Below are 25,143 nucleotides of genomic sequence, written 5' to 3' on the forward strand. Positions count from 1 at the left end.
GCCTCTTGTAGCGCAGAGTGGTAAGGCAGCAGAAACGCTATCTGAAGCTGTCTGCCCATGAGGCTGGGAGTTCAATCCCAGCAGCCGGCTCAAGGTTGACTCAGCCTTCCATCCTTCTGAGGTCGGTAAAATGAGTACCCAGCTTGCTGGGGGGTAAACGGTAATGACTGGGGAAGGCACTGGCAAACCACCCCGTATTGAGTCTGCTATGAAAACGCTGGAGGGTGTCACCCCAAGGGTCAGACATGACTTGGTGCTTGCACAGGGGATACCTTTACCTTTATGCATGTACAGCTCCATGCATTTGTTAGCTTGTCAAAGCAGGGTTTCTGATGGTGTGGCATGAACAGACAAATATGTGGATATCATCTCTATTCATGTGCTCCAGGGTAGAAATATATGTCAGAAGTCGGCATTTCTGCAACAGTTCCCTCTTTCTATACAAAACTAGTTGCAGCATGTGGGCTTGTAGTAACTCATGTGGCTAGCTTACCTGAGGCCACAAGAAAGACTTCCTTTTTTTCTGCTCCTCTGGGTTGCTGCTAATTGCCTTATTAGAACATGGTCCCCTTTCCCTCAGACACCTTCAGTATGGCTGTACAGCAGAGAAGACTGCCCTCTACATTCCAATGCTCTTTTTGATTCCATTGATATTAGTCCAACTCTGTAGTTTCTGGAACCAGTGTACCTACTGTGAAGGGATTAGTATTCTTGCATTGCGGCTGTATTTTCATCCTCAGGGTGTAAGGTGAGAAGCCTGCCACAAAGAATCACTAGTTAGATTTCCATCGTTACTTAATGCCATTTTCTGCAATTACATTAATTTATTGCCTAATAATTTTATAATTTGAGTTGGTTTTAGGTCAGTTGGGATATAAGACATTGCTTTCACTAAGGGTAACCTCTTCTTCTACATTTATTTGTTTACTTCATGTATGCTCCACCTTTCTCCCCAGTGGAAACACAAAATTAATTTTCAGCTCAGGTTATCTGAATATGGAATGGCCAAGTCATAGAAGGTGAGAGACTATAGAGGTTTAGTATGTGAATAAAAGGTCACCCATTATGTGTGGTAAAATTGTGATTATGATGGTTTTGAAGTCAGGAATACTCTACAGGAGATGCCACTGAGATACTCAAGGAACTGGCATATAAAATTAAATAATTAGGAGTAGAATGTTTGTTTCAGAACTTAGACTGTGTCTTGTTGCATCTAGAGGAGGGTTCCATGCTTACAAGAAGCATATTATGCTAAAATAAGATATGTCTAGTCTAATGACTCAGGCAAAAAGAATTGTCCAAACAATTCATTTTTAAACACATTTCCTATTGCCTAGCTTGTTTTACTGCATACTGTTATCAAAAGCGTGTAGGGATACTGTTTTTCTGGCTTATTTTGCCTAATAATGTTTATTTCAGGAATCTATTTCTAAAAACTGAGCTCCTTTAGTAGGAATTCTGCAGTCAATCTTGAGACCTCAGTGATTAATCAATCAACTGCCCATCTTGTATGCTGATCTGTCTCAAATTCTTACTGATCAGCTATAGACTGTAGATTGAAATAACTTTGTTCAAGAGAAACTATCCATTGTGCAGTAGGCAAGGAGTGATCTCATTTTTCTTTGTGAACATATGAGAATTTTTAGTTGCTTTACACTGAGTTCAACCTTTGTGCCTAGTAGTAACAATTTTAACTGGAGGTGTCAGGGATTGAACAAGAGATTGTTTAATTGCACTCTACAAATGAACTCAAATTTGCCTTTACTACAGTTTACTGGATAAGCTGTTTATAAATTCCAGATAATCTATCAAGACAATAAAAGTGAATGTACATGTCTCCAATGTAAGGGGGTCAGGTGTACTGCTTTCAAGCCACCTACATTGGAAGGGAACGTTCATCCCATGAGTTTCTTCATTTTAGGAAGGAAGGTTATTCCACAGGGAAACAACTCACTTGCAGCTTCCAGGCTTATTTCCCATGCCTCCTGTTCATTGCTGAATGAAACACTACTGCCTAAATGTGCTCACAAGTTAGAAACTGTCCAAATGTCGAAGGCAAACTATGTTTTATATATGCTATCAAAGAGGACAGTACATCTCTAGATGTTGCCTTCCACAGCAACTGTAGCATCTCTTCATGAAAGAAAGCAGAAAATAGTGCCTCAAAGAGGAGATAATAGCTGATTAGATGCAACCACAGAAACTAATTCAGCATAGAGGCCCAAAACTCACGTTTCCTTCTGCTTGCAAATGCATGATTATAAGCCACGCGTTTGCAAGCTTCCTGATGGGAGACCCCTCCCACGTTTTCCCACCTCCTCATCATGGCCTCCTGACAAGTGGAAACAAATTGAACTTCACTCCCCTGCTCCTCAGCATGGTCTCTGTTAATGTTCTGGTAGATTTGTGAGAGGCTGGACATGGTGACTAGACTCCATAGAATGATTGTGTGTAGACAGTAAGGCTTAAAAACAAAAAACATGGACGCCTAGCTGATCAGGAGAGGGTTGCTTCATCATGTCGCCCCCCCCCATCTTAAATCACCTCTCTGATTGATTCTGCCTGAGGAATCTGCCCCTAGACAGCCTCGGGTTGCTGACAACATCATGTGGAAGCAGCACTAAAACCCGCCAGCAGAATCAGTCAGAGGGGTGATTTAGATGGGGAAACACACCCTCTCCAGCATTAATGACCTGATCAAATCAGGAGCATCTTGTGTTATGTCCTGCATAAGGTGTCATTTAGCTATAAATAATGGAAATGCTGATTCCAAAAATGTGTGCTAATGCTCATTAGTATTTTAGAAGAGAGGTAGACATTGCACTGAAAAATTAAGTCATCTGTCATGCTTAGTATTGGAATATGGAGGCAGCAGTATGTGGGTACTGAGACACACTAGGATTCTCTGATGCAACCCCTGTAGCAGCTAGCAGGCATTCAGGAATCCTACATCATCACTGCTGTCCAGAACCCACAATTGCATTCCTCATTCCGGGCTTGTCAAAGAGGAAGGTCGAATGGTAAAAGCTGTGCAAGATAAGTCCGTGCAAGAATATTAGATATCAACCATCACAAGGAGGATAACTGCCACATGTTCTAGATGCTGATTAAAAAAACAGATAAGGTTTTTTTGAATCTAGAAGTTAAATGTGCCTCTAATATCAAATATTCAGATAACACAATTTTCTAGAGCCAAGATTCCATTTTCACAGGATAATATAAATATTGTTGGTGCCCTATCCACACTCTCAGAATATTTTCTTTTCAGAAGTATATGCATGATTCCTTATAGTACAGAAGCATTAAATTTAGTAACATATAATCTCTTCCCATTATACATTTGTAAATCCTATTAAGAGGATTTTTGTCAAGTACTCAACTCTGTACCTCTTGCATGCTGTGATAGATGAGTAGCTAGCATCTGGCTAAGCATTATTCCAATGTTCAGGGTTTGCTTTAGCAAAAAGGATAAAGCTTTGTGTGCATACAGTACATAAGAGATTAGTAGAGATACTGGCATTATACCAGCCATTTATTTATTTTTATTTTATGTTTATCCTGCTCCTCTCCTAAAGAGTACAGATTGGTATAGGTGGTTCCTGCCCATTTTATCCCCACCATGGCCCTGTGATGTAGGTAGACCCTGAGTCTGCTGAGAGAGGGTGGAATAGAAGTTTAATAAATAAATACATTGGTTACGCTGAGAGATAGTGACTGTACCAAGACCACTGAGTAAATTTCATGGCAGAGTAAATCATTGAATCCAGGCCTTCCTAATCATGGTTGAATATTCTAGACACTACCCCACATTGATTATGTGCACAAATACATTCAAGGACAAATGTGTATCCCCTGGCCTCAAATAAGCCAAAGTTGGGATTTGTTAGCACATTAGCTGTCTATGGAGCTAGGTATATTAATTACAGCACTTTGCATTGACATCCTGTAATGGCTATAGTACAACTGTAGTAGCTGACCAGTACATTTATTGAACAGGTAGAAAACTGAACAGACTATAATGCTGCAACAGGTATTGTTATGTATATGTTGTTGATTACACAGCACAGGCTTAAAAAATAGATGAGATACAGCAGGTTCCCACAGCGACTTTCAGAGGTATCAAAGCAGGGCAGTTTTGTGGAGTGAAATAGAGATGAAAGATTGTCTTTTTAGTGATCTAGTACTACTTATGATAAATAAGTTGACATGGAGTTATGTTAACATATATGATTTTAGAGCATGTAAATATTGTAAATCAAATCCATGCTGGCATCTCTGCCTCCTGTATTTGTTTCATTCCATTAATTATAGATACACTGACAGACATGTAAATGGCAAATGTGCTTGTCTTTTATGTAAATATGTGTGGAAATGTTAAGTGTATGGATCCTTCTAGAAAAGCTTTACAAATGTGTCAGTTTTAACAAGGTTCACCAATATATTTTTTATTATATTTGTATTATAAGTAGCTTACCATTACTGCAATGGATGGTCACTGCCAAGTTAACTATACTTAGATCTGTAATTTATCTATGAAAAGCCTGAAGAAGTTGCACTGCCCACTTCCCAAGCACATAACAATGATATTCACAGATGTGCCATAGGAAGAAATTACATTAAGACTGTCTACTCTATATCGAGACAGTCAGCACAATCAATTGATAACATCTGTTGTATAAGTGCCACTGAAAGAAACAGGAGTTGTACAAGAGCAAAATTAATTCTCTGATCTGATTCCCATTAATTGCATATGTGCCAGAGAAGTTCTTGGTGAGGTGTCTCTCCATGCTATGTAAGCTGTCATGGCCATGGGAGAGCAAACTCTGTTAATGGAGAGTTCATTTATAAGAGGAGCAACTATATCAGTAATGTGGTAAACATATCTTCCAGGTACTATCACACATGCACTTATAGTGGTAATGCATTAATTAAATAATTAACTAACCAAATTCTTACAAATGTATTGTCATCCCACTTAATACTGCTGTAACCTTAAGAAGTTTCAGCACTAAAGAGATTCTTGGTCATTGATTGTGTCTTTTGGAAGTCCTGAAATTAATGTGTTAAGTGTTTATTCTTTTATCTTCCTTTTCCGTATATGTACTTCAAATGGTGTTTCATTATCCATGCCCATAAACAGAACAAAGTCTGTAACTGAACCGTTGTTTCAGGATGAATTTTACAACTGTAGAATAGAAATCTCTGGTCTAAACTTATTCTGCTTCAGGGACAATAGGCTTAAGACATAATTTCCTTTTTGTTTTGCCACTGGTGTGTCTTTTAATACTTGTCATTGATCCAAGCTAGCACTATCGTTAACATGGCCTTCAGGTGCTAAAAACAATTTTCTTTTTTGTTGGTTTTGCAATCTGAGCTGATTCACCATTTGTTGCTTTCATGTATGTGACTGGTCTGCTTTCCATGCAAGCACCTTCTGTGTACTTGTGGAATACTCTTGTATTTCATAATTATTTCTTCTGTGTTAACCCTTGTATAGTCATTATAATTGCCCCTTGGCTGATTATCCTCAAAAATTTGCATCTGTTCTCCTCATTACTACCCTTTGCAGTCACTGTCTATGGAATTCTATGGGTTTTTTCGTCATTTAAGCCTTTTGGAACAGTAAGGAATAATTGCTTTATCATTTATTGTACCAGTTGACCCAGTTCATTCATCCTGATTCTAATGTTGTCACGTTCCTTAATTATTTTTCATTTAAATTCTCACATCTAGTTGCAGGGCACTACTGCTTAGCTAGTACAGCACCTTGTTCTGCCAATGCATTCAGTTACAACATACAATGGCAGCTTTTTTCAAGCTTTATAGTCAATCAAATGGAATTTATATTTATATTTATATTTATATTTATATTTATATTTATATTTATATTTATATTTATATTTATATTTATATTTATATTTATATTTATATTTATATTTATATTTATATTTATATTTATATTTATATTTATATTTATATTTATATTTATATTTATATTTATATTTATATTATTTATATTTAGACTGCCACTCCCAAAAACAACCAGCTCATGGAGGTTTACATAAATCAAAAATCCCAGAAATCAGTAAAATATCCCAGTAAAACCCAAGAGGTGGTAAAAACACAACAGGATAACCCATTTGACTGTTCCCACCACCGACCCCCACATCCGACAGTCGTAATCCTCCAGGGTGCAGCCACAAGGAATGTCTTGGCAGCTTTTCCAAGTCTGCAAAGGGAGGGAACAATTCTTCCTGGCCCGGCCTCAATCAAATGCCTGGCAGAAGAGCTTCGTCTTACAGGCCCTGTGGAACATTGGAAACTCCGTCAGGGTCCCTAGCGCTTCCAAGAGCTCATTCCACCAGGTTGGGGCCAGGACTGAAAAGGCCCTGGCCCTGGTCAAGGCCAGGTACGCCTCCTGGGGGCTGGGGATAACCAGCCAATTATTACCCGCAGAGCGAAGAGCCCTTCAAGGAGCATAAGGAAACAAGCGGTCCCTCAGATAAATGGGGCTTGACTAGTCCACAACATAGCTTTGGCAGTAGTTCTGTGGAAGAGTGTGAGACTCAGAGATGCTCCCCTGTGCTCGAGCAGCAAGACATAACTTTGGACCACCCACCAAAATGATAGATCTTACCACCAGTGAATTTTGGAGGTATGCTGGCAAGGCAACTTGTTGGCTCCCTGTGTGGTTTTGCTCCCTCCCCCAGGATTGCACTATAATTTTGTTCATCAAATTAACTGTGAGGTAACTATTAATTTCCTTTTCGTGGTTTGAAGTGGTTACTATTATATATCATACATTGAAAGTGTGATTCTCACACCATTTCTTTCAAGTCAGTAAAGGTTTCAAGTGTGGGCTGTAGCTTGAACTGCAAATGTGACTCATGGAAAAACTGTAGAAATTCTAAGATGCTCAATTTTGTTTTCTTCCATTCTTTCTTTTTTCACGGTTCTATACAGAAAGCAGATACCTCAGGACAGTGTGTTTCAATGAACAGCTCTGTAGTAAAATAGAATTTTCATTTAGAAAACATTTTGGAGATAACTATGATAGAATACCACACACCCTCAACAGTGGAAAGTTGCCCATGATTTTCATGCAAGAGTTATGCAAGTTGTAAGGGCATGAGCTAATTGATTGGTGACTTTGGCTACTTTGTTTGAACTGTAGACACAACATGCCATGTCTTTGAAAATCCCTGTTTCCAAAGTGCAGGGTAGAGTGGGAGGCTGCTGTTGAAGGCAAGGCTCCCTTAGGCATATGTTCAGGCCTTCAGATCCCAGCCTAAATTAGCTGCAGCTCCAGGAAATGGGATACATCTACCTTGGCCTTTGAGTTTAGTCACCTTCCAACTTTAGGAGAATGTAGGTAGTTAAAGAAGCCATGGGCCTGGACTTACCTGAAGCCATATTTGAGAGTGCAGGGCTGAGAGTGAGCCAAGGAGGCAATCCTGGTGACTTTAAGCTGTAGTAAGGAGCCCAGGAGTCGGTACTCATCTTGTGCCCAGAACAGCCACCTCATGATTCTGTGGGCTGACTGAAAGCAAAGCATTTCTGATCAGCCTTGGAGCTCTTGTGTCAAGGGAGTCCCCTTGGTTGCTTGTCCCTGAATCCAGCCATGAAGTTGATTGTGCTATTGAAAGCAGTGGCACAGCCTTTCCATATGAGAGAGCTCAGTGGGCGAATCAAGATTTCTGTAAAATTCACACTTTTTCTTGTTGTATGTCGACCTCTGCACTTGTTTCCCTATAGCATTATCTCCATTCACAAGTATGAAATAGTGCTAGAGTAATAGAGGCCTTTGTACATAATTTTGGTTTGCATGCAATGCAGCTGAAGGTAAGTTGGAGTGCTTCAAAACACTGAGGAATTGGGTCCCGTGTGACCCCTTGCTTTGGTTACTTGCATTTCTTAAATTGTTGTTTCTAGGAAAAATCCCATAGAGCCAGCTTGGTGTAGTAGTTAGGAGTGCGGACTTCTAATCTGGCAAGCTGGGTGTGATTCTGCACTCCCCCACATACAACCAGCTGGGTGACCTTGGGCTCGCCACGGCACTGATAAAGCTGTTCTGCCTGAGCAGTAAAATCAGGGCTGTTTCAGCCTCACCTTCCTCACAGGGTGTCTTTTGTGGGGAGAGGAAAGGGAAGGCGACTGTAAGCTGCTCTGAGACTCCTTCGGATAAAGAAAAGTGGCATATAAGAGCCAACTCTTCTTCATATTTCCATTTAGGTACCAAAATGTTTTGCTATTGTGTTAATTCTGACTCGGCTGTTCCCAGAGTAAGAAGGTTTTTCATGTTTGCAAAAAAAGGAGAAGTTAAAGGAACAATTTTCATCTGTTTGGCAAACATACCTTTCCCTTTTCTACTTTTTTCTTTTTCATTACAAAGTACTATGAAAAATCAGAAGAGATTTTTAAATATCAGTAGGATGTGTTCAAATTCAATACAGTATTTTTATTTCCAGGAAGAGTGCTAAATGTGCAGAGATAAACATAAATATTTTATTTTAAAGAAACAAGAAATTTAGAAATATAAATCTTGAATGCCTTCTCAAAGTCAGAATTTAGAAATCATTAAACATAAAATGTAATCTGTTCTCATTGTGAATAAAGTCACCCATCTCAAACACCACTGTTTTGTTGTTCCCTTCTGTACCACTTCTGTTCCTCTTCTCATTTTCCTAGCATCATTTAAGTATCTGCTTCCAGCCTGTCTGATGATTTCTACATCAGGCCTTGGGAAGACACTCAGAATTGGTGTGTCTTGTGACATGTTTGCATTTTTTCCTGCTGTCAGTTGTTTCTCATTTCCAAAAGCTCAGGTCTTGGTTGCTGATAAAGATTTACAAATCTGTGTGTTTTTTCCCTTATGTCCTGATTTCAGCCCGAGGTGTTACTGAAAGACACCCCAGCTTCATGTATCCTTCTGGTATCTCAAGCAGTCAGATGGTCCTGAGAGGAGAGGATCTCTTGCTGGAATGCATTGCCTCCGGAGTGTACGTACCATTTGGTGTCAGGAGAAGGATGGGCTCTTTCGTGCCAAGTATATTAAAGTATTGCCCACACCCAGTTACATTTCCTGTTTCACTGATTTTTTAATTGCTGATTTTAATAGGATTAACACGAAAAATCATTAAGGGAAGGGAAAAGGGACGCAGGGATCACATGAGCAAGCCTCATACTTCTCCTAGGCTTGTTCTCTTAAGAGCCATGATTTTTTCTTTACTAATTAAATCCTTTATATCAACAACATGCAAGCAATTGCAAAGTCTGAAATATGAAAACCAGTAATTTACAAGTTTCTACATAGCCTTATGTCAGATGTTTCATCCCTCTAGTTTATTCTCTAGTAGTTTACTGTTGCTTACTCTGCAATTGCTCAAATATCTCTTAACAGAGATTGTCCCTAGCATTGCTTTTTGAATCGTGTTTACCACAGAAGTCTGGTATATCATATAGAAGTGTATACATTGCTAAGGAAGTACTTGTATCATTAAGTTATTGCCCCTTTATCAGTGAAGCCTCCCAGTTCCTTTGGCAAGCCTGTCTGGGATCCAGAGTCCATACAGTGAGACTCCTTATTAACATGCCACCTTTTGGGGAACTGCTGCCTTTCTTTTTCCAAAGTACATGTTGAATTACAAGAGTTCTCATCCCAAGTGCACAAATCCTGTTCTCTTCTTCCTTTAGTCCAACACCAGACATCATCTGGCACAAGAGGGGAGGGGAGCTCCCTGCAGGCAGGATCAGTTATGAGAACTTCAGAAAAGCGCTTCGTATTGCTAATGTCTCTGAGGAAGATTCTGGTGAATACTTCTGCTTAGCATCCAACAAAGTGGGCAGTAGCCGTCACACCGTCTCAGTGAGGGTGAAGGGTATGTCCTGTTCACTATAACATCCTTTTGTCTGCTAGTGTCTTTATTTGTAATATATATTGAATGAGGTGAAAGTTCTGGTGTTGCAGCTGAAGAGAACCACTGTTCAGTAGCCCATCTTAGCAAGACCGGTTTAATCTTCTGGCGTATTTGGATATTTTAAATAAGTGAATGAATAATACTTATTTTCTTGTTAGCATGAAAGGAGAAGGCTTTCCTCAACAAAAATGCAATCAAATTCTTACTTAGAATTTTAAGACTTTAAAAAAAAAGACTTCTTTAACTCCTGCACCAATAGTTACTGCCAAGTGTTTGAATTCTGTCTGAATTGTATACAAGAGGAATTATACTTGCCTCTTAGAATCTAATATCTGTACCCAGCAATCAATAATCATTATTCAGAATATTACTAGCATTGATATTCATTTTGACCCAACTCCATTGGGTGCTATGGTGCTTTGGGATCCAACATGGCGCTCTTTATACTCATTTAATATCCTTGGCAACATGACCCCAGCATACTGTAATTAATATTTATTCTATCTAAACCACCCAATTCTTCAAGATCTCTTCTGGAGGACATACTCACATTTTTGCACTTGTGGGAAACTAGCAGTGCAATCCTGTGCTGGTCTGCTTAGAATCCTACAAAGGTCCATTCAATAAGACTTCCTTCAAGGAAAGAGTTTTAAGAAGGTACCATGTTGTCCCCCAGGTAACTCCTTTTTGGAGGATGCTAACTCAGACTGCAGGTTTGGGTGGGTTTTACTAACATGGACTGCTTTTGTATATTCTTATTCTTGTATTTTGTACAACAATATTATTGGATTGGCAGATAAAGCTATTACAAACTTCTTCCGGTCTCTGAATAACTATGTAAGAGAGCCAGCATGGTATAGTGGCTAAGAGTAGTAGAATCTAATCTGGAGAACTGGATTTGATTCCCCCCACTCCTTCACATGCAGCCAGCTGGGTGACCATGAGCTAGTCACAGTTCTCTTAGAGCTGTTCTTGCAGAGCAGTTCTCTGAGTCATTTCAGCCCACCTCCCTCACAGGATCTCTGTTGTGGGGAGAGGAAGGGAAAGGTATCTGTAGGCTGCTTTGGGACACCTTGGGTAGTCAAAAGTGGGGTATAGAAAACAGCTGTTCTTCTGTGTGATGATATGCTCATTAATTAGAATGGAATAGGTTGTGAAAGGATAGAGGATAACCTTATTAGCTTTGTCTATCTGTCTTGCTTTAAAGCTGCTCCTTACTGGTTGGATGAGCCAGAGAATCTTGTTTTGGCTCCTGGTGAGGGTGGAAGACTTATTTGCCGAGCCAATGGTAATCCCAAACCTTCAATCCAGTGGCAGGTGAATGGAGAACCTATAGAAAGTAAGCATTCCCACTATGAACAGGCAATAATAGTTCACAACCCTTACAATGTTCCTTGAATTCATGATTCTGAATAAAAATACATAGATATTTCAGTACTGATGGTATTACTATAATGACCACACTGTATGCATGAGCAATGATGAATTAAAAGGAAGATGGAATTTTTCATGAACAAATTGGGGTCCAATGAGAAGTCACAGAGGGAGAAGTGTCTACAGCTTCCCCTCCAGGATATTATAAACGCATAGGAGGTTCCATCCCCTCCATTTCCCTCTTTTCTCCCAGTTCATACTCAGTTGCCCTCCATGGGTAATGAACATGCTCATTTCTCATCAGGGTTTTTTTTTTGGGGGGGGGGGAGGGGGGTGTTTCTTCTTAATTTACAAACTGTTTCTTCTATGAGAAGCTCCATTTTGCTGATAGACACACATCTGTGAGCGAATAGTCTGTTAATTCCTAACATCAGCTAGCAGTAAAAGAAGAGTTCTTCAGTTCTGGATTCAGTTATAATGTATGCTATAATTTGTTAACCACCTTGGTGACTTTTTTGAGGGATTTAAGGCATTAAAATGTCCTAAAATAAAGATCTGTTGAGTTCATGAGATTGGCAATAAGACTCTGCTGCAGAGGCTTTTAAATTTCATATTTTGGTACTCTGAGTTTCTTTAGATTTTTAGGCTGCTTTGATGCTTTAGATCATGTTTTTGTTTTTACAGTTGATTGCTGTTTGCTTTACCTTGTTTTATGCTGCTGCTTTCTATATATGTGATTTCATATTTTTAGCCAATGTTATTAATTTCGATTGCTCTTAGGTGTCTGCTGCTTTTAATGATTAATTTGTTTATTACTGTTTTCATAGGGATTGTACTTTGGCTATTTCATTGTGAGGTGCCTTGATTATTCCTTTTGGACTAGAATTCCAGGATAACATGTTTGCTAAATAAATTAATGTCTACCTCCAAGGTTCTCTTCCTAATCCAAGCCGTGAAGTAAATGGGGACACTGTTATGTTCCGGGATGCCCAGATTGGCAGCAGTGCTGTGTACCAATGCAACGCTTCCAATGAACATGGGTACCTGTTGGCCAATGCCTTTGTCAGCGTATTAGGTGAGCATTATATAGGATACTTAAACCTCTGATGTCTGTACATTATATATTATTTTTCGGAAGCATTACAATGATTTCATAGCATTTCTAATTATCCTTGCTTTGAAATGGTCATACATTCATTATATTCCTTCCCCTGGAAAACTAACATATGTGATTACTCACTGATTAAATTCCAGGGGAGAGGGAAGAGTATACGTAAATGTGTGTGTTTATTCATGTATTTCACCCCTAGGCAAAAGTAACATTTTGATTTCAATCCCAAAGGGTTGAGAGACAATTCAGATATGTTTTTGTGGTACAGGTGCTGGGGGAAGGGAGTATTTCTCTGTTTTTGCTGCTCTCCTGTATGCAAATTGGAGAAAAAATTCCCCCACCCATAAACATTTGTCATGGAAAATGGCTGGGCGGGGGACACAGGAACCATCTCTCCCCCACCGGTAGTAGTCCAAATGGGCCTTTTTTTAACAGAAATTCCCCACAGCTGCTTTGTGTCTGTGGGGAGACAGAGTTGAGTCTTGGGAACGTTGACCCAACTTTTTAAAAGGTTCACAATTACAGAACATTTAGCTTCCACATCAGAATTTCCTCTTTGTTCATTCATGACAAAGTAACTCACCCTACCCATGTTTATTCTCCTATGATTGCATAGAGGAATATACCATGTGTACACATTTCACATAGACTTCTTCACTGCAAGTGTAGTATAATAATAATAGTAGTAGTAATAATAATAATATATTAATGCATGCCCATTTGATTTGAAAAGTAACCCAGTAATTATGAAAGGGTATAAAGGCTGATTATGAGAACTGGCGGAAAAGGCCGGGAGCATGCCCATATGGAAGCTAATCCCAGCTTCCACGTGGCGTCACCACCAGGCCAACACCCTCCAGGATCTGGTGCATGTTAGGCCGCCGTTGCCCCACTTTAAGGGAAGATGGATATTTTCCGTGTTCCCTTAGGCACTTTGGGAGCCCATGAGACCTAGCCTGGCAGAGGCCAATGTAAATGGAAATAGCCAGGCTTGAAAGAGCCAGTCCTATGGAGGCATGGAGGGGGCAAAAAAGCCCCACTCAGCTTTAATGGTGCTTTGCAGTGCCACAGAGCCGAATGGAGCTCTTTTTTGCAGGAAGGTGGGATTGCATTCTCATGCAATCCCACCTTCCTACAACCCCCCCTCCCCACGGTGGAACCTTTTGCTGTGGCTGCATCCCCGCAGAGACACATTTCAGCAGCAGACTAGGTCTGCCACAGAAATGTGTCCCACATAGGGACACAGAATTTGGTGGACCAGCTTTGACCCTCAAATGTGTTCTCATGGGAACACAAGAAGTGGCAGAGCATGCTGCTCCACTGCAACATACCAGCAGTGGCCTGGTGCAGCCACCACCATGCAGAATAGCTCAAACCAAGGTTACTTCTTCCTTAAATTTCCAGCCTCTAGCTGTTAATGTTGATAAGCAAGGACAGAGGCAGTTGTCTTCCTTTCATAGTTTGACTTCAGAAAGTATTAGTGAATGCCTAATCAAAAAGGAGATAGATTATTATAAAATACAAAAGGATACCATCCGTATGCATGATGAAGCTACATGGTTCAAGTTGCAAGGATAGGTAACCAAGCTTATGAGAACAGGCAGGGAACTAAAAGCTAAGAAATATAGTAAAAATTATACTCTGTAGAGCGGGACAGGGAAATCCATTTACAAGGTTTAGAATATCAAGGGAGTCCAAAAGTTGCTTGAACGTCAGACAAAAATGACTGAAAAAGTGGGAGGGGGAGCAATTCATGATTCTAAGAACAGCCTTCAAAAATCTAAAACCTTGCTTATCCTGCATTTTCCACCCTTGATTTGTACAGAGCCCACTTCTAAAACGGCTTTTTGGAAGAAAACCATCCCCAATTCAAATAAGCTCTTCAAAAAGGGATGGCAACCCTTGATGTGAAAATAGTAGTACTATTTTATAGTGCTTTGTAAACAAACATATAATCTCTGACTGGCTTTACAGGCAACATTTTGTTGTCTTTTTAAGATGTTTCTCCTCGTATCCTTGCTGCTCGTAACCAGCTGATGAAAGTGATTCAGAACAACAGGACTCTGCTGGACTGTCCATTCTTTGGGTCCCCAATCCCTACAGCACGGTGGTAAGACTTGTTACTAATTTCTGCAGCATTGTTTCTAGCAGAACATACCTTGTGTTTTTTTCCTCTCTTACAAGTGCTTTTTTGCATTGTTGTGAGGTTCAAGAATGGCCAGGGAAACACTCTGGATGGTGGAAACTATAGGATGTATGAGAATGGGACTTTGGAAATTATTATGGCTCGGAAAGAAGACCAAGGAACATACACTTGTGTGGCCACCAATATTCTAGGCAAAGCAGAGATCCAGGTTCGCCTGGAAGTCAAAGGTAAGATGACTACTGTTTTCACAGGGGGGCAGCATTCTTCATGTACAAAAGAACCATGGATAGCCAGAGTCCCTACAAAGTCAGTGGGATTACATTTGGGCTACTCAGTTTACCAAGCAACATGACATTTATCTGCTTTGGATGACCAAGGAATGACCAAGACTTGCTAAAGGAAGGAGATTGCGGATAAGCTAAATTCTTTGCATCTGTTTTCATTGTGGAACTTATGGAACTGTGTGTCATAGTCACTATTTTCAGGAAGGGAATCTGAACTGAGTCAAACTGAGGTGACGAGAGATGAAATTCTAGACCTGTTGGGGAAATTAGGAACTAGTAATAGGACTATCAGTGGCGTCTAACCATGGAAACTAAAGGGAACCTCCACATTCAAAAGCAGTGCACCTCTAAATACCAGTGCCAGGAGGCAACATCAGGGGTAGGCTTGAGCCTGTATGCCCTTTTTGTTGGCCCTCCAGATTAACTGTTTGTCTACTATGTGAGATGGGATGCTGGGCTATATGGAGCACTGATCTTACTCAGCAGGGTGGTTCTTAGGTCTTAGCATTCACTATCACCCTTGTATAGCCACTTGTTGGCACAAAAGTATTTTGCTAAAGAACTTCAGTGTGCATGAGCATTAGACCCAATTCATGCATATAAGAAGGGCTTTTCATTATTCTTCATGTGGCTCTAAGTATTGGGGAGAATTACAGTGCAGTCTTAAGCAGAATTATGGTCTTCTAAATCCACTGCTTTCAATGGACTGCTTGGGATTGCATTGTGAGTGCTAGAAATCTAGAAAAAAATTCTAGTATTTAAAACACTGTTAATTTATTTCTGTTCTTACAAAGACAAATGTTTTTTTCTCTCTCCTGCCCTGATATCTCAAAAGTTTATAATTTTTCAATTCTTTATAGACCCAACTAGAATAATCACTGGACCAACTGATGCAGTGCCAAAGAAGGGTTCTACAATTCATTTATCTTGCAGAGTAAAATATGACCCCACACTGAAAGTTACAGTCTCCTGGCTCAAGGATGACAGCACCCTATACATAGGAAACAGGTTTGTGTCACTTTTATCTTTCTTATCCTCCAGCCTTGACAAGTGGAAAGCCTAACTTTTTGCTCCATATCACTGTAGGATGCAAGGAATGAATAAATTATTTTGGCATTATACTAGCTTCTGTTGGCATCTTACAGCTTAAAGATGATTAGCAAGACTACTAGAAAGAAGCACCCCCACCATTCTCAATCATGTTAATGTACTAAGTTTTTTGTAGTAGAAATAAACTTATTCTGGAAGCTGTTGCCATATAGCACATAAAAACTGCATGATCCTTCCAACAATATGCACCTTTGATTGGCCCTCACTGTGGGAGCATTCCCCCAATAGGGTGAAAGCTCTCCCCTACTGAGAGCCAATCAGAGGCTCTTCCCTGCCCTCCTCCTCCTCCTCCTCCCCCGGCGCTTCCCATGAGGATGAAGAGCCAGAAGGTAAGCTATAGGGCCGTCCACACACACTCCTCACCTTTCTGCCTGCCAGGAGGCCAAGGAAGGCCCTCCAGCCACATTCCATGTCAGTCACCCCACTCTTGTCAGCCTCCTGGGTGCCAGGGAAAGGAGTGGAAGGCCAAGCAGGCATACTCTGTGCTGGCCCCTCTACTCTCGCTGGCCTCCTAGCCACAGGAGAGGGAGCAGAAGGCGAAACAGGCACTCTGCTGCTCTCACCTGCTTCCTAGATGTCAGGAGAGCTGGGTGGACCACCTGTTTTTAAAGTGGGCCTCACTACTGGTTCTCAGAAAATCAGGGATATGGCCAATTGGTAATAGTTGTGATGGGCTATCTCTTGGAGAAAATTAAAAAGTGTAAAATGGGTCATTGATTATTCAGTAAGAATATTTTTAATTTGTACTTTAAATATAAATCATTAAAATCATTGACTTTTTTGTTTACATTTTTACCCATTTAAAGCATTTTTATTTTGAACTAGCTACTGAAAAACATTGGAGTTTTTCTATATGCATACATGTGTGCATTTTGGTTTCTGAAGTGCATTCCAAAAGTTACAAAGAATTTAACAGACTGGGCTTCAAAATCTAAGCAGTTTTATAGCCTGATAAATTATTGAGGCTGATAAGGATTCATTACACTGTTCAAAGGAAGGGAGTGGAGGAAAGTAAGGAAGTCAGAGGGGAGAGCTGATCTGAAAACATCTGCATTTTTTGTACATACTTGAAAAAGCTTCCTTTGAGGAGGCATTACCACTTGAGCTGCAAATGGGATTAGGCAAACCTTGTTTTTGGGGGCAAGCTGTGTTCTTTTAATTCCAATGCTTCTGTTTTGAAAGGATGAAGAAGGATGAAGATGGCTTGACAATATATGGAGTGTCTGAAAAAGACCAAGGGTATTACACTTGCGTAGCCAGCACTGAGCTAGATAGAGACACTGCCAGAGCCCATCTCACTGTTCTAGGTAACTTCATCTTCCCATCAAGCTTACTGAATTTATAAGATTTGGTCTATGGGGCTAATGTAGCATATCTCAACAATTTGTTCTATCCAGGAAGACATATGGAGGGTGCCACATGCCTTTATTAACCATCTAATCCTTTGAAGCTCACATGTTACCATTAATAATTTGTAACTGTCTGATCTGTCATTAGAAAGTCAGCCAAGATCATGGCCTAAAAACTTTCTCTCTGAGCATAAATCTCTGAACAGACCTTTGCACCTTGGGGAGGAAATGTTCACTTCTGTGTAACCAGCATTCTCTGGGTGCAGGAGATGATGAATAGAAAACAAAGTTATCCCCTCCTCAGTGAGTCCTAGCAGCAGGTCTACTGCACAGATGCTTACCCCTTGCTTAGGGATTGTGGCCAGATCTTAGCATAACTTGGAGCAAATAGCACCTGATTGTTACTAACTGCAATTTTTCCTTAATCCAAAACTGTGGAATTGATTTTTGTTCTTCTACACATTGAGCAATCCTTCTGTTTGCCAGTCCTGTTTAAAGGATACCAAGTACAGTGATCCCCAGCATGGTGCCCATGGCCACCGGTGCTTGTTGCCCAAAACAAATAGCTAGTCCTGACTTTCCTCCAGGTCACTGGAGCAGGAGATGCTTCAGGAATCCCCAGAAGGCATCACATTTGTGTCAGTAGGAAACACATCTTCAAAAATTGCTGCTCCCTTTGTGGGGGAATGCTTGGCTTGCAACCTTCCAGCATTTTGTGATTATTGCCAGTACCCTTTGATAGCCACTTTGTGACTAGGCCCCATGGCAGCCATTTTGTGAGGGCACTACTCCTTATTCTCAAAATGCCTACTGGCTCAATAGAATTGGGGACACCTGCCCTGAAGGCAACTTAAACACTTTAAGGGAAATACCTGGAATGCTGGTAAAGAAAAATATCTTTTAAATGATATAAGGGATAGTATCCTACCATTTGCTGTTTCCCTTCAGCAGGCTATGATTAAGGATTGAACTAACCCTCTAAACAGCTAATATCTTACCTTGCAGCTGTCTCAGCTTCTCCTGTTAACCGTATGACAACTTTCCCCAAAGGTAATCACTACTAATCCATTTTACCTGTTTGGTTAAAAAAATTGCCAGCTGAAGTTTCATCATTGCATTAACTTTGGTGTGGAATTAGTGCCATAGGTTTGCTACCATATGATGGCATCAGGACCACAAAGATACTATTTATTAATTTAATTCCTTTATTTATATCCCTTGTTTCACTCACCCCAATCCAAAGTGCCATACATCATTCTTCTGGCCTCCATTTTAACCTCACATCAAACCTGTGAGGTAGGCTTCTGTTACATTTGCTCCATGTCGTGTAAGAGTGACATTGCCTCTTCCCGAAGATGAAAAGTCGTTGAATTAGGCTGCACAGATAAGCCCAGGTGTTAGAAATTGATGGAAGGATTTCATCACTCTTCTGCTCATGTAGGTTAACTTTGGCCTTCATTCTATTTATGCTTCCTTGCTTGTAAAACTGAGATGAGTAATATTCACTGGGCTTTAAAAGATAACAAAAGATGCCTTTTTTCATCTTTTACAGAAAATAAGTGTAGGTAGAAAAATATCCCCTGCCGCCAAACTTGACGCCATTTCCGTGCAGGGTTAGAGTCAGTTTGCACAATACCATATCCTCTCTGCCCAAATACAAAAAAAGTCTTCTGAACTGAGCAAACAGTTACAGCCAGCAGTAGCTGCTGCAGTCAGTGGCCGTGGCTGAGATTGCAGCATTCACATATTGTAGGCGAGTGTCCCAAAAACATATCCTGTGAAGTGATCCTTATTTTTGAGCACATAAAGGTCTTATTTGAAAGCAGATCATCAGTATTTGTGAGTTCCTGCATTGTGCAGGTGGTTGAACTACATGACCCTGGAGGTCTCTTCCAATTCTGTGATTCTACGAGTATTTCTGCATCCTTCATAAAAAGCCAGGATAACTACATTTTTTTTTCTTTTGGGGCTTTGTATTCACCCTATCACAAATTTTGTATTTTAAACTTCTGATGCCTCTTAATTTATTGTGTTCATATCACTAATGCTATGCTGACTTATGGTATCTTTGAAAATCGTTCACCAGTACTTCTAAGAACTAGAATTGCAGTTTAAGGTAATCTTAATCGTTATCTCCCTGCATTTGAAACCCAGTGGGGATATTTGCTCTTGTAACTAGTCCAAGGAAACTATTTTCAAAATTCCATTTTTTGATGACTAGGAGTTTTAGGTTTGGCCTGCACATACATCAGAATGAAGAGGTAGAATAGCCTATACTTCCGGTTACTGGTGCCAGGGTTGCATGTTACAATGCTCCTCCACATAAAAAGCTCTCTCGACAAAAAAACCCTAGAATGTCAGGGGAAGAGACCCATCATATAACCTGTTTGATAGTTTTCACATTCAAAAATGTGATCCTTCTCTCAAAGTCTAAAGTTTATTCATTCATGTTTCTATTAAGATGCTCCACATTCTGCTGCATGTGCAGGCCAGGCCTGTTAGGATGATCTAAGAAGATTTTGGTATTCAATGTTAATTAAGGATGCCCAGCCCTTATGTCTCTTCTCTATGCTGGTAGCGCGGCCAGACCGTCCCCGTGACCTTGAGCTAACAGACCTTGCTGAAAGGAGTGTACGTTTGACATGGATACCTGGTGATGACAACAACAGCCCCATCACAGGTCAGGGCATGCTTCTCTACCTTGAAATCCTGAGGATTACTACTATTGCTAATCTTCTTACGTCTACTAGACAGTGTCTAAGAAGCTGTGTCTCACTAGCCCTCCCTAATTCTGTCCTCTAGATTACATTGTGGAATTTGAAGAGGATAAATTCCAACCTGGAGTTTGGCACAACCATTCCCGTTATCCAGGAAGTGTGAACTCAGCTGTCCTGCGCCTTGCACCCTATGTCAACTACCAGTTTCGAGTAATAGCTGTGAATGAAGTAGGAAGCAGTTATCCCAGCTTGCCTTCTGAACGATACCAAACAAATGGAGCACGTAAGTGCTGTCCAGGATGCATTTGTAGCAAAAAAGTTCCCGTTCATTATGGTCTCTGTGCAGACACACAAGGCTCCTACAGGCATGCAGAGCAACATTTAGAGTCTTCTAGAGCTAATGATGTCAAGATTGGGGCATGAGGGCATAAGACTAACCCATCAGTGGAATGCTACACAGTGTGAGTTCCTAGATATTATGCAGCAAGTGCCCTCCTGTTCAGTTTCCTGCCAACTTCTGCTGGCAGTGTAAAGACCTTTTTCTGTGAAGCTGAACTCTCCAGCAAACTCTTGGCCTAATCTTTTCTTCCCTTTGTTCTTTTGAAAAAATATCAGTACCTTTCATGTTCTCCTTTTGTTTGCATTTATTTCACTGACCCAGAAACCCGAACTCCTTTTATTAAAGGATATGTAGGGGAGTCACAGAAGACAGGAAATCCCATCCCCTCTGCTTGCCTCCCCGACTTCTCCCAGCATCAGGCCCTGGTATATGGAGTCCTGCAGAGAACTTTTCTCTGTGCCCCCTCGCTCAGCTGGTCTGGTGTTTGAGGGTGGGTTATCATCAGTATGCTGATGACTCCCAACTAGTTCTGTTGATGGGCAGCCATCCAGCAATACCCCCAGACATCTTGGCCAGGTGTCTGAAGGCTTTGGTGGTTTGACTCAAGTGGAGTTGGCTGAAATTAAATCCAGCTAGGATGGAGGTTCGGTGGCTGGGCTGACACATATGATGTAGCTCCCAGCTTTTGACTGGGTTCATTTCACGCCAGCGACCAGTGTTAATAGTCTGGGGGTGAATCTGGATGCCTCCCTTTTAATAGAGGCCCAGGTCACAGAGGTTGCACACTGGGTATTTTTCCACCTACAGCACCTACACCTATGACAGATTGCACCACACCTGATAACAAAAGAAGGAACACACAGTATAGAAATGAAACAAAGAAATATACTGTGCATATACTGTGTAGGATGTATATATATAGTGTAGTGCATATATTCTGTAGTCTTGTTTACTTGTCTCTGAACAATTCTGCCATTTGATTTGGGGTCATTGCTTTCATCGTTTTCACAGAATCTGCAATCCTTAGTAGGATGCTTGTGTCGCTTTTCTGCTTTAGATTTCATTTCTGTAGTAAAGGAGACACAGCCTTTTAGTGATGCAGCATGGTATACTTCTTGTGATCAGTAATCTAAAACAAAATTTGTGTTCATTTATTTCAGGTCCAGAAATTAACCCCACAGGTGTTCAAGGGGCAGGAACTTCAAAAAACAATATGGTTATATCATGGACGGTGAGCCAACATTGTAGTGTCTCCTCAATCGTGATGCATACTTTATTGTCATAGAATCATAGAGTTTGAAGGGACTTCATAGGTCATCTAGTCCAAGCCCCTACACTATGCAGGACACTCACATCCCTATTGCTCATCTATTGTAATCTGCCACCGCCTTGAGCCTTCACAGAATCAGCCTCTCCATCAGATGACTATCTAGCCTCTGTTAAAAATTTTAAAACAGGCTTCCTCAGGAGGTGGAGAACCCACCACCTCCTGAGGAAGCCTGTTCCACTGAGAAACCGCTCTAACTGTCAGGAAATTCTTCCTGATGTTGAGACAGAATTTCTTTGAATTAATTTCATCCCATTGGTTCTTACCCATCCCTCTGGGGCAAGAGAGAACAACGCTGCTCCATCCTCCATATGGCACCCTTTTAAATACTTGAAGATGATTATCATATCCCCTCTCAGTCGTCTCCTGCCTAGGCTAAACAGACCATATATGTAACAAGATCAACAAAGGATCTCTCATGGGACACCAAAGCAATATACACATTGTGGCCTATGCTGTGATTGACTAGAGTCTACTTTATCTGATGTATGAAGAGTTATTCTGTAAGTATGGTGGGAGGGGAAGGTATTTCAAAACAAACCAAAATGTCATGAAATGCGAAGCACTACAGTAGGTCTGTGAATGATCAGTTTGTTCCCATCTTCTTGTATATATAATGCTCTAGCTAGATTTACTACAGACTTACACTTCTGACCTTTTCAGGCAAACTCTACTTAACTTTTTTTCTCTGCATGTATCTCTAAACAGAGAGCCAGTTTGGTGTAGTGGTTAGGAGTGCGGACTTCTAATCTGGCATGCCAGGTTCGATTCTGCGCTCCCCCACATGCAGCCAGCTGGGTGACCTTGGGCTCACCAGGGCACTGATAAAACAGTAATCTGACTGAACAGTGATATCAGGGCTCTCTCAGCCTCACCCACCCCACAGGGTGTCTGTTGTGGGGAGAGGAATGGGAAGGCGAATGTAAGCCGCTTTGAGACTCCTTCGGGTAGAGAAAAGCGGCATATAAGAACCAACTCTTCTCTTCTTCTTCTAAAGCTTCAGGCATCAATAATGGTTAATCCAATATAGCAGTTGCATTAAAAAAATTTCTTAAAACGAAGGAAAATGTCATGAAATACTTTTGAGTTTTCCAGTACTTTTCTTCAGGTGAGTACAAAAAACAAAGAGGAAGGGAGGTGGAAGTGAGAGATGGCTTAAAATGTGGTAAAAAAACCCCGAGTCTGCAGTTTGTAATAGTGTATTATTGGAATAACAGAAGGTTAGATGGTGTTGGCACCTTTAATTAGGACTGCCATTGTTCTTGCATTTTTTTTGGTAAAACTACTACCCACTGCAGACGTGAAGTTTTTCCATCATGTTCCAAAAAGTTATTTTCCCCTCACTGCACCCCAACTTTGTTCTTTTGTATTGAAGAAGACTTCTGGGGAACTTGAAAGCTTGCTCATCACTTTTTCCATGTGAGTGTATATAGCAGCCATATGAAGATCTTTAAGATGCTGTAGGACTCTTGGTTGTTTCTTTGTTCATGAATGTGTGAGAATGTGCTAGGGTGAAACTGAACATGGCACTGAGAGCTTTGCAATAAGTCCTTTCCAGCATTTTAAATTTAAATTGCAGTCTCACATGGCCCCGATAATCTTCAACAGCTGCATTGTTTATACCTTTTGATACAACCATGGGAAGGGAGAAAGAAGATGGTGATGTTCAACTTGAGGTTGTGTATTTGTTTCCTGTTGAGATGTCTTAGCTGTAAAAAGAAGTAGAAGATCTAATTATGGATTTTACAGCTTCTGGTCTAATTTTAAACTGCAAAGGGGAGAGATGGGATGTATAGCCATTATACTACAAAAGTCTCTTCTTCATTTTCTTTCTTTCTTTTTTAAAATCCATTAAGCCATTAAATGCAACTCAAGCGTATGGCCCCAGACTCAAATATATTGTGAAATGGAGGAGAAAGGACACACGAGAGAGCTGGAACAATGTAACTGTCAGTGGTGATGTCAACAAGTACACTGTTACCCAGACACCAACCTACGTGCCCTACGAGATCAAAGTGCAGGCAGAAAACGAGTTTGGAAGGGCTCAAGAACCTGATGTTGTCATTGGCTACTCAGGGGAAGATTGTGAGTATCCTCTTAGCTAGAGAGACTTGGGTATACAAAAGGGTTTGCTTCGCTTCTTCACACTTGCCAGTGTTAAGGGGCTTCATTGACATTCACGTACTGTCATGACCAGCTCATTTTTCTGCAAAGGAGTGCATTCCAGTGCAACTCCTCTGAAGTAATTACTGCTGCAATTGTAGATGTCTCTTTAATGTTCCTATACTGGAACAGCATGCTTAGAGTAGCTTTTGTAAAAAATACATTTTGAAGAATAATGCAAATGTTAAGGCTAGGCAAAACAATTATGTCCACATTGTGGATATACCACTGAGCTTCAGAGACATCAAATGAGTTGGCCATGGTCTTTGGTTTCGCTGTCTGTGGAATTTAAGCAGGTAAGTGCAGAACACAGATAAATTAATGGATGAATGCTATGAATCTCACTGGGGTGACCTTGGATTGTTTTCCCAAGTCCAGCTCACCTCACAGTTTTGTTGTAAGGATAAATTGGAAAGATTTCCTGAGCTCCTTCAAGAAAGGATGGAACACAATGTAATGAACAGTACCCTTAATCTGCAGACTTTGAGAATCCAAAATCTTTGGACAATTTTTCTTTACCATCAAAGTTTTAGCACAAGCTTAGTTGCCTAATTCATTAATCTAGTTTTCTACTTTTATGGGAGACTGCATGAAGAGGGTTTTTGTTTTCATTCCAGACTGCCACAAGCCCCAGGAGTTCCCAAATAAAATCTCCCTTTGCCCCCCCAACCTCCAAATCACATGAAAATAAATTACATGATTGGTTCAGCTGCATGGGGCCCCAAGATGACCAATGAGCCACAGCCTACCGATGAATGGCTCTGCAAGACCAAGACTGCATATGTTTTGAAATAATTTAGAACTTAAACATTTATACTCCTTCTGGAATGAAAATACACATGGCACTTCTCCATAGTTTGTATATATGGGTTAGTGTGTAACTTCTTCCTGTTGCCCTTAGTCCTTTGGTTATCATTAGTTTGCAAATTAAAGCACTTTTAAGTCCCATAGATTTTAATGAGAGAAGTAAGCATATGCTTAAATCTTAGAAATCAGTGAAACATAATAGCATTTTGTTTCAGCTGAACTGTGAATAATCGAAGGCATTCATCTTCCTTAGTCTTTAATCATATTCATTTTATCCACTAGTGTGAGATTTGTAAGGCATTTATTATTTTTCTGCCTTCCCAAGAAAAGGTATTAAACCTATGAAGCTATGCCAATGAGGAAGAATGATGACAGTAGTCTGCTATATATTGTCATACCTGGGGGCTGAATGGACAGAGAACTGTGAGAATACAGCTCAAGTTCTTCAGTTCCTGACATAGTAAATTCCTCTCACCACCAGACAAAGGATACAGTGGG

At 40.5% G+C, this 25,143-nt stretch overlaps 1 protein-coding gene across 15 annotated transcripts in view; it reads left to right on the plus strand.

The window, feature by feature from the left end:
• The window catches only part of NFASC (neurofascin), a 208,626-nt gene that overhangs the window by 118,965 nt on the left and 64,518 nt on the right, over window positions 1-25,143 (plus strand). For 13 of the 15 annotated variants that reach the window (XM_077334671.1, XM_077334672.1, XM_077334676.1 and 10 more), the window contains 13 exons: window positions 8,888-8,999; window positions 9,694-9,878; window positions 11,125-11,256; window positions 12,223-12,366; window positions 14,401-14,512; window positions 14,609-14,775; window positions 15,693-15,840; window positions 17,125-17,249; window positions 18,297-18,341; window positions 19,870-19,971; window positions 20,094-20,291; window positions 21,509-21,579; window positions 23,532-23,760. In XM_077334671.1, coding sequence (XP_077190786.1) covers window positions 8,888-8,999; window positions 9,694-9,878; window positions 11,125-11,256; window positions 12,223-12,366; window positions 14,401-14,512; window positions 14,609-14,775; window positions 15,693-15,840; window positions 17,125-17,249; window positions 18,297-18,341; window positions 19,870-19,971; window positions 20,094-20,291; window positions 21,509-21,579; window positions 23,532-23,760 — 1,770 coding nt within the window. The remainder of the gene's footprint in view (window positions 1-8,887; window positions 9,000-9,693; window positions 9,879-11,124; window positions 11,257-12,222; window positions 12,367-14,400; window positions 14,513-14,608; window positions 14,776-15,692; window positions 15,841-17,124; window positions 17,250-18,296; window positions 18,342-19,869; window positions 19,972-20,093; window positions 20,292-21,508; window positions 21,580-23,531; window positions 23,761-25,143) is intronic. The other 2 variants (XM_077334679.1, XM_077334684.1) reach the window with 1 other exon arrangement.

This window comes from Paroedura picta, chromosome 4 (genome assembly GCF_049243985.1).
Source record: "Paroedura picta isolate Pp20150507F chromosome 4, Ppicta_v3.0, whole genome shotgun sequence".
NCBI lineage: Eukaryota > Metazoa > Chordata > Lepidosauria > Squamata > Gekkonidae > Paroedura > Paroedura picta.